Here is an 11,678-nt window from a genome sequence, read left to right as displayed (position 1 = left end):
AGCGGCGCGGCGGGGAAGCGGCTCTGGGGCGGGCACGGCCGCGGCCCCTTTCATAGCACCGGGCACCCCCCAGCCCCCCCCTCCCTTCTCCCGCCTTCGGCCGCGCAGGCGCTGGGGGGCCGGACTGGGCCCTCCCCCGGGAGGGGCGGGGGGGGTCCGTGTCCGTGTGTCGTGTCTCCCCCCCGCCCCCCCCCGTCCCGGGCTGGGGGCTGCCCGCCGCGCTCAGGACCGTTCTCCGCCGCCGGGACGGGGCAGAGACGGGGTGTCTGGGGCGGGGGGGACCACACACGCTTGTCCGCGCTCCCGCCCCACGCGTGGCCGCGGAGCGGTGGGGAGGGCAGGGGGCGGCGCGGACCGGCAGGCGCGGGAGACGAGAGCTGCGGGACCGGAGCTCCTGTTGGCAAACCCGCGGCCGCAGCTCGTCAGCCCCTACTTCTTCTTCTGCCTCGCTCCTCTCCGCTCTTCCCCTTTGCTCTCGGCGTCCTCCTCGCCTCCTTCCTCTCCCCCCTCTTGACGCGGTCCCCGGTGGTCTTCGCGGGTCCCGGCTGCTGCTGCTGCCGCTTTTTGCTTTTCGCCTCCCCGATGCTCTGTGCTTCGCTCGCTTTCCTCTCCCTCTCTGCCCTTCTCGAGGTTGTCGTCTTCCGTGCTCCCAGCGCTGAAGCTGCCCTCTGGGGAGGAAAACGCAATTTTACACCGCGTTCCGGCACCGCGAAAGCAGGAGGGCACAAGGCCGGACAGACCCCCGCCCCCCCCCGCCGCCCTCGGGACGTTCTTCCTCCCTCCTCCGCCTCACCGGACCCGGTTGCTGACGGCGGGGAGCGGGCACCGGGAGCCGGCCGGACCCGGGCTCGTCCCCCCGGGCCGGGACCGGCCGTGGACCGCCGCGGACCCCGGGGCGGAGGGCGGGCTGGGGAGGTGCCGCCATCTGCTGCCCGGGCTCGGCACCGCTGCGGGGCGGGGGGCGCGGCGGTGGGGATGGCGAGAGGAACTTCGGCCCGGGTGTCCGTGCCGGGCTCGCGAGGAAATCGATACTACGTGAATTCGAAGATGCGGCTGATGTTTTCAAAGGCCTCAGCGCTGCGGGTCGCATTCAGGCACGGTCACGTTTTGCTGCCGACCGCGTTCCGGGCCACCGTTTCTGCATTCTGGGCTCTGGAGCTGCTCTCGGTGTTCTTAAAAGCGGTTTCTTAAATGGGTGGCACCGAAGAGTGAAGCCAGGCTCCGTCACTGTTCTCGAGGCTTCATTGACATCGCTTACTTTGGTTTACACCAGCTCAAGATTCAACCTTCGCTACCAAAAAACTGAGGCCGCTAATTTTAACTATGCTATGGCTTCACATATAAATGAATTCCTGCTACTATGTGCTAGTACAGAGGATGCAATATGGGCCAGAATTTCGGGTGCTTGCTACCAGGGAATGGGGTGCTTTGTTCCCATGCCTCAGTCTGTGCTCAAGAAAAGGAAAGTGGACGATTTTGATATTTATGGGGTGCGGAGGTCTAAATGACAACTACCTTTAAGAGAGTAAGCTGTCGTTTCTTCTCTTCTTCCATGCAGCTCTTCAATGAAGCTTTTGCTCACATCATCTAAGGCCTGAAAGTGATACGGCTCATTAATAAAAGCTCTAGAAATGCAGTTACATACTTAAGTTTTTCCTGCTTTCTTTTGATCTCTGCTGTCATTACCACATCCTTTCTTACCATAAAACTCTCTGCAACAATATTCTTCATTTCTCTTTGCAGTGATTCCTACCTGTTAGTATCCCTTATCAAATGTCTCCTCACCTGAAGATTCCATCTCTCTCACGCTATCGTTTTTCTTCTGGCAGGAGAACGGGCTCTGCCTGAGCTCTGGACACTCGTCAGGGATAACCAAATAGGTAAGTGTCTGTGCTGTAACTGTTGCCTGGCAAGGCGTGCGCAGTCAGATCACCCACAACCCACTGTTGGGTCAATGAAGGCTGGCTACCAGAACATGCAGACTGCTTTACTATGGGTCATTGGCCATGCCCAGAAGTTCTTCCATGGTTTGATGCAAAGTGGTTTCTCTGGGACATTTTGGAAAGGCCAGAAAAGGGTGAGCTGTGATCAGCAGCTGATAGCAACTGAGCACAGGGAAGGCACCGTTGTATTCTGTGTGTGAAATGTGTGCCCCAGGGAGGTCAAAGGAAAACTTTCCTTTGACCAGCAGGGCTGGGGCTTCATCCTTTTATGTGTTGGACTGGTTCATAAACTGGGGTTAAGTTTTCTGAGCCAGGAGGTTTCATAACTTTTAATACATAAACTGATTCAGAGGCTGCATTTTCCCCCTCTTAACATGCTAGCTGTGCAGTGATGTTTTCTCAGTTCACAGGACACTAGACAATAGTTACAGCTACCTTACTAATGCTGCCCCAAGCCTCTCTCCTCTTTGCAACAGCCCACTTACTTACACTAATGATGGCCTTTTGAGCATCTTCATTGTGAATAAGCTTTGCCTTCTCAAGTGCTTTTTCAAAGTTCAAAATTGCAGACCGGTAATCCTTTAATTTTACTGTAATAGACAAATGAAAACAACTATTTTAACCCAAGATCAAGAGAACAACAACAGCTAAGCAAGCAAGTCTCTGATGAGAGGTCTTGATGTGAACAATTACTTTGGGTGTTAAATCACAGAGATGTTTTCACTAAGATGCTGAACAGACAGGCTGTCTTTATCCTTAAAGTAAAGTATGTATTAACGCCTTTACCTTGTGCTTGTGCCACTAGTACAGTAGCATGGAGTTGCCACTCAACATCTCCTTCTTCATCTGCTGACTGCAGGGACTTCTGTCCATAATTTTGGGCTGCTTCAGCTTTATCCAGCTCGAGGTAACATTGGCCAATTTCATGGAACAGCCAGGTCTTTTCCAGGCTGGATTTTGCCATTGGAATCTTCTCCTCCCAACTTCAAGCAGAGAGTAAGACAGACAGACACACATTTACCAAATCTCACTAGGTACACTTACAATTTCAACCACTGATTCTATTAAAAAAAGGGTTCCTGGTACTGTTGGTATAAAAAATTTCACAGGCCCCCTTGCTAGCAGTACGAATAAGCAAACTGAAAAGACATAATCTATTTAATTCAAAATACAGCCTTACGCTTTTTCTGTTACTAATTTTACATACGTGTCAATAGCTTGCTGGAATTTGCCGATTCTGGCATAAACTCTGCCAATGTTATCAAGGGCTCTGGATACAGCATCTGGCAGATCACTGCATTGAAAAGAAAAAGAAATCATAGTAGCTGACATAGTCTTGTTCCTGATACAGTCTGAGCTTTGTTCAGCCTTACTTGTTTTCTTTGGTGCTCAACATGACTTCAGGCTAAGTGCTGAGAAGTAGTGGTAAAGGACCAATGTCATACTGAAAGTCATAAAATCAAGGTAGATTTTTTATTTTACCTACAGCTGTTGCAACTGACACCCCATAAGACACAGAGGAAAATGCTTTAGTTTTGTCTTGGGTTGGTTTTTTTTTTGGGGGGGGGGGGGGGGGGGGGGGGCGCAAATCTAGCAGTTCTTGTGAAAGTCTTTCCACTTTTATTTGCCTCAACTTCGCTTTGTTGCCTTGTGGGTCCCACAGAAGTCCCTACCAGCTCCTGGGTCCCTAACACTGATAGATGATTTCTGTCCAAGAGAAAAGGGAAGACCCCAAAACGTGTCTGTAATGTGTCTACAGACTCCTGGCAACATGTCCTGCTCCCTGTGCTCTGATGAGCTTTTGCCCCATGCTAGAGGCAGCTCCTTCTATAATAACGTTGCCTGTGGACTTTAATTTTTTTCCTTAATTAGTCCCCATTCCATCTTTGGAAGTGGCCTGCTTTGACTACCCTTACCTTACAAATGAAAAAGCTGATGAAAGGAGAGGATAAATGCCTTGCTGGGGGTGATGCGAGTCATTAACAAGGTCTCCTCTTCACCCTGCTGAACCCCAGGCCCCCCCCCAGTCATCCCTGTGTTTCTGTCCTTTAAATGTAACTTTACATATTTTTAAAAGTACTAAAATTGTGTATCTCATTCCTGCACCTCTACTGCTAATTGTTAACTTTATTTGGCATAACTGGGGAGTGGAGATCACCAGGAGACAGGCAGAAATTTCTTAAACCAATATTAATTTTTAAAAAGTGATTTGTGAAAATGATAAACAGTCAGTCAGTTACATGTTAAAAGCCCTATGCTGTATTGGCAAAAATAAAACCAAAATCACTTCAATTCAAGCAACTATTCAGTGTTCTCTCCTGTGATTTGCAAAACTCTTGCTAAGTCTTAAGACTACATTTTGCTCCATTCTGTTTTAGCTGAAAGAGCTGCAGAATGTGTTCTGTATGGTCAGGTAACTGTACCTCTTATATAAGTATTTCAAGCCTGCTATCATGGTTTGAATGCAAATGCTTTTAAGAGAAAATGTAGCAGAAAACCTGTGCAATTTAGAGCCTGACCTTCCTGAGAAAGAAGTGCATACTAGAGGCTAAAGTGCTGAGACTGGGACTTGTGTTCTCTTTTGCTTTGCTTCAGCAGAGATTTAGATGTGCCACATGGTCTAGGTCATTAAAAAATCTGCTTCAGGCTCCTTATTTTTGAAATAATGACGGTAAGAACTCACTAGAGACCACGATACTTGGGCAGAGTCTGAACGTGTTGCCCTGTTAAATCTCCAGGTGAGAATTACAATATTACCTGATGCTAAAACACCTTAACAGAGGTACTTTCCTCTTTTCCCCATCCATCTGAACTTCTCAGCACTTACTTCTGCCTGGCAACTTCCAGATCCATTTTATGGCTTTGCAGAGCTGCCTCCATCTGGCCCATCTCTAACTGAGCATTCCCAATGCAGCTGTGGAGGTTTCCAATCAGTTCATTCTTGTTGGGAACTTCATCATCTGACCACCCTTGTATTGTTTTTAGCACACGCTCAGCTTTCTTGCAGCTTTCTTCAGGGCAGTCGCCAGTCAGCACTGGAGACAAAGAGGAAAGTTTAATGCTAGGGTGTGTGGAGACCGTGATATTGGGGAAGTAAGACAAAGTGCAGTTGTGTAAGCCGCAGACAAAGCTTGGGAAAGGTTAGAGCTCCTCACTCTTCATGCATCTCCTACACTCCTCCCTCCAGTCCCCAAGAAATCTGCCCCTAGGAGATGGTACTTCTGACCCTCCACCTGGCACCACTGGAAATCCCTTTCATCGCAGCAAGTAAGGGGAAATGACTCTGGTAACACCTCACACTTGCTGAAGAAACATAAAGGAGAATGATGCTTGTCGTCCAAAGGTTTTGAAAGCTCGTAATTATTGCAGCAAGGCAGCCTGGTCTTGGAGATGAAGTTCAAGCTACAGTACTTAGGTTTTTATCTCCTAAATTAGCCCCTTGTGCCTTCCTAGTGAGCTCTGTTCATTGCGCCCAGCTGGGCTACAGTGCTGCAGCAATTAGACTGCAGGATGTTTCTGACACTACCTTCACCCCGCTGTTGTAGCTTAAAAGAACTGAATTGCAGTAACAACTAGTCTTTTTCCTGCATTGTAAATATGTAGCACAGGAAGAGAGAAAGAGACCAGAAGTGGCTGAGTTACTCCTTCCTTCCAGACCACTGTTTTTCAGCTGCTTCATCTCTCTACAAAGGTATTTTTGAACTACAGGAATTATTAAATCCAGCGGCCTGCATTCTCTCAATAAAACAACTTCTGATGACCAGACCAGAGGCATTTGCTAAGCATGCAGCAGTGGCCCACCTGGCTTTGATATCTAAGTGGTGTCCTGAAAACCAATCAGCAAGACCTCAAGTAAGGAAAAAGCTCAGAAAAAAGTGTTGAATTCTATATCTAAGAAAGTGTTGGGAAAGGGGAAGAATACAAAAGCAGATACTTCCCCAAAACTGCCTACTAGTGTTTGTTAATATTTGCACTGCTTCTGTTGTTCTGGTCTGTAATTACTACAGCAAATAATTACATGTGTCAATCATCATTTTCTTACTGTTTCCAGCCAGGACACCTACACATTTCAATGTCCTCCATACTCTTCACAATGTATCTGCCAACCTCAGCTGGTTTTTGTTTCTTGTCCCGCATCCACCTTTGCTGCCTGAGCTTGCGCTCTCTCACACGGGCATAAATAGGCTTCTGCTGCTGCCAGAATTCACTGCGTGTGTCCAGGTAGGAAATGCCACTCAAAACCAGGTCCGCTACTTTGATCCCCTGCTTTGTGCTGCTCTCCATCAAATCTGAAAATAAGGTGGTAGAACCCAGGAGAGTATTAATATATATGACGGATGAAGCTGCAGTTCAGTGGGGGACTGCTTCTGAATGTTCTTCTGCTCTGATAGAGGCATAGGCCTAGAAATTAAAGTCTTCAGTGCTCCTCAGAACTGATGTGATTAGGGGGGAAAGTTATGGAAAACTCCCTTGCTGTCACCCATTCTGTGTGTTTTAGCAAGCTAGAGCTGGTGCTCCCGGCCCCTGTAGTTGCTGCCTTCTCTGCTGGCAAGAGCCAAGAAGGGGCCTAGTTATTGAGGGCCAGCTGTGATGAGCGAGCACCCGTCCTCCTGCACAGAACAACTGTATGGGGCATTTGTACTGAAATGGCACTTTGAAAAGTGTTGTGGATTAGACTGCAAGATGGAAATTGAGAGGGCTTTTATATGCCTGGAAACCAGATAGCCCCCATTATTAATGCTGGTAATACCATAAAACCTGCGAGTAGACTAAATTCTTAATTACTTCTCTACGACTGGGTAAAGAGTTCCCTAGAAAAATTACTAAAGGGGAATCACCTTTCTGCCTAGTTCTAAAATAAGACACTTCTCTGAATCCTGCATCTTGATCTTAACAGCATTTATAACAAAACCACAAATGAGTTAGTCTTATGAGCAACGCTTTGCACTTAATGCAAATGTTAGTGGAATTTATCATTATGACAGAAGTTAAGTAATTTGTAATGATACTGTTTCTCCTTTTGATTTCATCTGCACAGATTGCTTTGAGTTGATTTACTGTTTGTTATAAAAGCCTGCCATTTAATAAGGAAGGAAATATGCTCATAGTTATGAATATTAGATCTGGCTCCAAAAATACCTGTACTCTCCAGACACCTGCCTCTTTCACAATCACTGCAAGCACTGTGTGCTATGTGAGCTCTGACACAGATGAGGAAGAGTCGTCATAGGGATATAAAAGAAGAACCTGCTTAGAAGGAACGTTTAGTTAAATACAATGGAGAAAGACCTTCATCCCTGAGCAACTTTTCTAGGTAGGCCTTGTCAGCATAAAGCTCTCCAAGAAGCTGTCGCTCTGTTTTTGGATTCCTCACAGGCTCCCGTTTCCTTGTCCATTTTTGGTCCTTAGTCAGTTTGACTTGGAGTTTCTGATTTGCTTTTTTGCTCTACAGCAAGAAAAGATAAAGGAGGTTGGGGGACGTTAGTGGGAAACAGTACAATTAGCAGAATTCTGTTTACATTCCATATAAGCCAACTTTTTTTTTTTTAAATAAAAGCAAAAACTCAGTGTCTCACCAATTGCTTTGGTCATGAGCAACTGAAATTTTGCACCCGATTATGCTCCCTCACTTCCAAGAACAGGAGGGGGCATTGTAGTATTAGTATAGCAGGCAGCACAGAATTAGTTCTGCCCCGGTGACTTGTACTGGTCTGGAGGGCTGCCTGGTCAGTGCTGTGGGAGGACGTTAAGGCTGTGGAAAAGGCAGGTCTAGTTGTCCACAGTCAAAGAAACAGAGGCTGTAACAGCGAGGGTTTCTGAAACGTGCAGAGGGTATTTCTAAAGTTTCACATTCAAAATCCCAACAATCACAGTGCTAATCTTTAGGCCCCTTTGTACAAATTATTTTTACCACCGAGTAGCCGTAATTCCAGCTGAAAGAAGCAATGAGCATTCACTGCACTGACTTCAAAGTGAAATGTGGCTTGGCATCTCGGAGGAACAAGGCACTACTTCAATGGACCACCCCAAAATTAAGCAATCGAGAAAGTGTCCATTATCAAAAATGTGAACCTTAAACATCAGGTAAAACCAAAGTAAACACTGTAGATAAATGTACCCTGGCTCCGACCTCTGTGCTGTTACTTATTAACCTTTGATGGGTGATCAGCAACACCAGACAGAAACAGTCAGGCTAGCAGAGAAATTTCAAACTGGCCTTTTTTTCTCCTTGGTTGCTCTTCCCTGCCCTTCTGCCTTCTCCCTTAAATTTTGTGTAGCTTGAGCCAGAATTACATTAAAAGCAGGTGCATAAATACTCTTATAACGGATCAGTGTGCTTCCTATGCTCAGAAGGCACTTCACTAGGCCAGCCATATCCACGCCCATGTTGCTGCAGAAACAATTAATCCTCTAATGCCTATTTCAGAAAGTATTAGCATTATAATAACTCTAGTTGGCTTCTAAAGCAAGAGCTCTTTAGACTGTACCTCTGCCTGCCTGCTTATAAAGCACAGATCCTCTTTATTCTCCAGTTTAACTGAGGATGGACCTGCAAATACAGAGAAGATACTTGTTAGTGTTCAAGAATAGCAGTGCAGAGGCTTTAGAAATTAAAATGACCATAAATGTGCCAAGCCTATAATATCCTGTTTGAAATAAAGCTTTCTGCTAGTTCACTCATATAAAATATGTGGATGTTGGTATGTTTGGTAAGCAGGGAACACAGCTCATAGATGCAGCTCCTCTCGGGATTTTAATTACTATTTTCACATTGCACCAGGGGGCTCCCATCACAGTGCAATTTTCCTACGGAGACATGCTACATCCTGCATGGAAACAGAGGAAGAAAAAGGATGGCAGGTTCTTCTGAGGGATCACAGCTGAAGCTTAGAACAGAAGGACAGCTCTAAGCACAGGGATCTCCAGCAATCCAGAGAACTGACATTAGGGCAAAACTCTCATTTCATTTTCACTCTGACATCCAGTTCTGCTATTCAGATTGCACGCTGGCAGTGGAGGTAAGAGTAAAAAACAGCTCCTTGTTTTGGCCTGGTCAGAAGGAAGGAAAGAGCTTCACATGCTGTTGTAGAAGGATTTCCTTCAGCAAGGCAACTGCGCCAAGATGAGCAATGTGAGTACACGTACATCATGGAAGGTAGGTGTTTCTGAATCTGCCAAGCAAAGCAGATTCAGTAAAGCAGTTTTGGGGATGTGCCCTGTTGATGTTAATGTGTGTGCATTTCCCAACTATTTAAACATCTAGATCAAATGCTAACATGTTTCCTTGCTGCTTTTCTCCTGCATCTAGGAGCTATCGCTTGATTAAAAATCTTCTTGGTTTTTAATCTGTTCATTTGCCTACAGCCCAGGTGCTTGAAGGTATTTAAACCTCTTAGCTCAGTATATTGAGCACAGCAAGCATTTCAACTGAGAGTTGCAAAGATATCTAGGCATTTGTATGAAGCTAAGAAAGCAGCAGTAACGGAGGAAAGCAAGCCAGATCTGGAAACTTTCCCTGTTTTTTTTAAATAAATACCACATATGAAGGAGCTTCAGGCTTTTATGCAGCTGGGACATGAAGTTCATCTGTGACACTTTGAAACTGATTTCAGGGAGAGTAAGGCACTTAACTATCTCAACATCAGGGCCTATGTGTATGGGTGTGCTGCAGGGTGTGTCCTGGCTCTGTGAAGGGACAGGCTGTTGGGGATCCACCTGAGCAGTCTCTGACTAGCCAGGCGGGTTTTACAGCGGCCTTGCCAGCTACACACAGGCTGCTCTGTGCGTGTGTCTAAGGTGGCAGCCCCAGCTGAGGCGTGTGTGCCTGAGAGTGAGTGCACGTCCTGTCCGTGCTTGTTGGCGTATGAGAGCGTTGCTAAGAGAAAAACTAAGGGAAAAGGGACAAGTTTTCAGTTTGCTTTGAACATCACTAGGTCCTTGGCCTTTCCTGCATCCTGCAGGACTCCATTCTATGATCTAAGCCAGAAATTATGAAAGCAGTGCTCCATTGCAACAGTCAGCAGTTTCACTGGTCTTATGCAATGTAAATTGGAGGAAAGTCAGGATCTCAGGAAGGCCAGTCTCGGGTAGCAAGGCAAATTTCATTACAAACTTTGAATATTAGGATAAAGATCTCAAAATGTATTCTGTAATCAGTAGGGCTGTAAGTAGATGAGCTGCTTTGTTCTGTATTACCTAAAACATTTTCATGGTGACTTTGGAAATTTAAGTTAGTGTCATAATTTACTTACATAACTGAAGTTATTAGACACTGTATATGAATAGGCATTCAGCCAAAACAAGAAGAAAAAAAGAACACGGCTGTGCTCTTTTTGGTGCTTCATGGTTTCACCTGAGTGGCCACTGAGTGCATGAATCCAGAAGCAGAGAGACTGCTGTTGCAGGGTCCTTGGGTCACTTGCTGAGCTACTATGCCATCAGCTGTCCACCGAACAGCTTCTGGCTGTGCTTGTAGGGGCCGTAAAACGAAACATCTTACTTCCAATGCAGTTGACAATTGCCTCCTGGGATTTCTCGATACCCAGCCTGAACTTCTGTAGTTCTGGACGTAGTCTGTAGCCTCGATGATAAAACACTAACGCAAATTCAAAATCACCCATGGTATATAATATCTCAGCTTTTTGGTAAAGTCCCTAAAATTATATTGGGGAGAAAAAAAAAGAGAAAAAAGAAGTTTGAGAGGTCTCAATTAATTCCCCGCTAGGCAGAAATGAGAGCCCTACACTATGGCTATCTGCATACAATAAAATCTGATCCTGAAACTCCTCAGTTGCTGACTAAGCACCTCCACCTCTCTGGAAGCAATAAAAATGTCAAGGGTGTGTTTAGTTAGCTCTTTCTACGCAATACCGTCTCCCAGACCCTTCAGAATTTCACAGATAGAAGACCGGTCCTTGGCCACCCCAGACTGTTACCAGTTCGTGCTGTTTACCTTGGAGAATGTTTTGTCATTTTGGAGAGAAGCTTCAGCATCTTTCAGGGAATTTTCTGTGTCTCCAAGTTTCAGGTAACATTTCGAGCGGGCGACTAGACAGTCCTTGTCTCCTGCTCTCAGCTTCAGCGCCTGGAACGCAGCAGACATGGGTAGGCCATCAGTGCCGGCTCAACAGCACAAACACATAAAAGCACAGATATTTGATGCAACCTGCTCTGCCCCAGCACAGCTCCTGATGACGGACGAGGATAAAAACCCACCGCTTTCACTGAAAAAAGTATTCTCTTGCTGTTCGCCCATTCCCTCTGCTGCAGCTACCCTGCCTTTCCATGCCGGAGGTGCTGCAGCCCCTCTCCCAGCGCTCCCCCACTCCAGACGGGAGCTGCACCCCCTCAGCCCCCCCCCGCCGTGTGTCACCCCCCTCACGCTGCGACCTTCAGGCGCCCTTGGGGACAATTCCCCTCCCGCCCCCACCTCGGTGGGCCGCGTCTCCACCTCCCCCCGCCGTGGGTGCCCCCTTCCCCTACGTCCCCCTTCCCTCCGCCACCCGCCCCAACGCGAACCGAGTGCCACCGCCACGCGTGGGCCTTCGCGGCCGCCACCTCCGAGTGCCACCTCGGGGCCCCCCTCCTCGCACCCACACCCACCGCCGCCCTCGGCCGCGCCGCGGCACCCTCACGTTGTTGAAGCAGGCCAGGGCCTTGCCGTACTCGCCCCGCCGGCACAGCAGCGTCCCCTCGGCCATGAAGCTGGGGAAGGTGCCGGCCGGCACGGAGTCC

General features: G+C 47.4%; 1 protein-coding gene across 1 annotated transcript; it reads right to left on the bottom strand.

Annotated features, from left to right (window-relative positions):
* Nucleotides 1-429: 429 nt before the first annotated feature.
* On the bottom strand, nucleotides 430-11,667 carry TTC25 (tetratricopeptide repeat domain 25). The gene is made up of 14 exons (XM_010585727.1): nucleotides 11,579-11,667; nucleotides 10,897-11,028; nucleotides 10,444-10,597; nucleotides 8,432-8,493; nucleotides 7,233-7,389; nucleotides 6,008-6,232; nucleotides 4,771-4,978; nucleotides 3,151-3,237; nucleotides 2,730-2,926; nucleotides 2,433-2,533; nucleotides 1,516-1,594; nucleotides 1,119-1,186; nucleotides 794-1,031; nucleotides 430-668 (listed from the first exon to the last, which is right to left on the bottom strand). Exons 1-14 carry the CDS (start codon nucleotides 11,642-11,644, stop codon nucleotides 430-432), a joined length of 2,013 nt encoding a protein of 670 aa, XP_010584029.1. The 5' UTR covers nucleotides 11,645-11,667.
* Nucleotides 11,668-11,678: the final 11 nt, after the last annotated feature.

Source organism: Haliaeetus leucocephalus, unplaced genomic scaffold (assembly GCF_000737465.1).
Source record: "Haliaeetus leucocephalus isolate CR32 unplaced genomic scaffold, Haliaeetus_leucocephalus-4.0 Scaffold110, whole genome shotgun sequence".
Taxonomy (NCBI): domain Eukaryota; kingdom Metazoa; phylum Chordata; class Aves; order Accipitriformes; family Accipitridae; genus Haliaeetus; species Haliaeetus leucocephalus.
The sequence above is the reverse complement of the archived record's forward strand: the minus strand, read 5'-3'. Positions and strand labels throughout refer to the sequence as shown.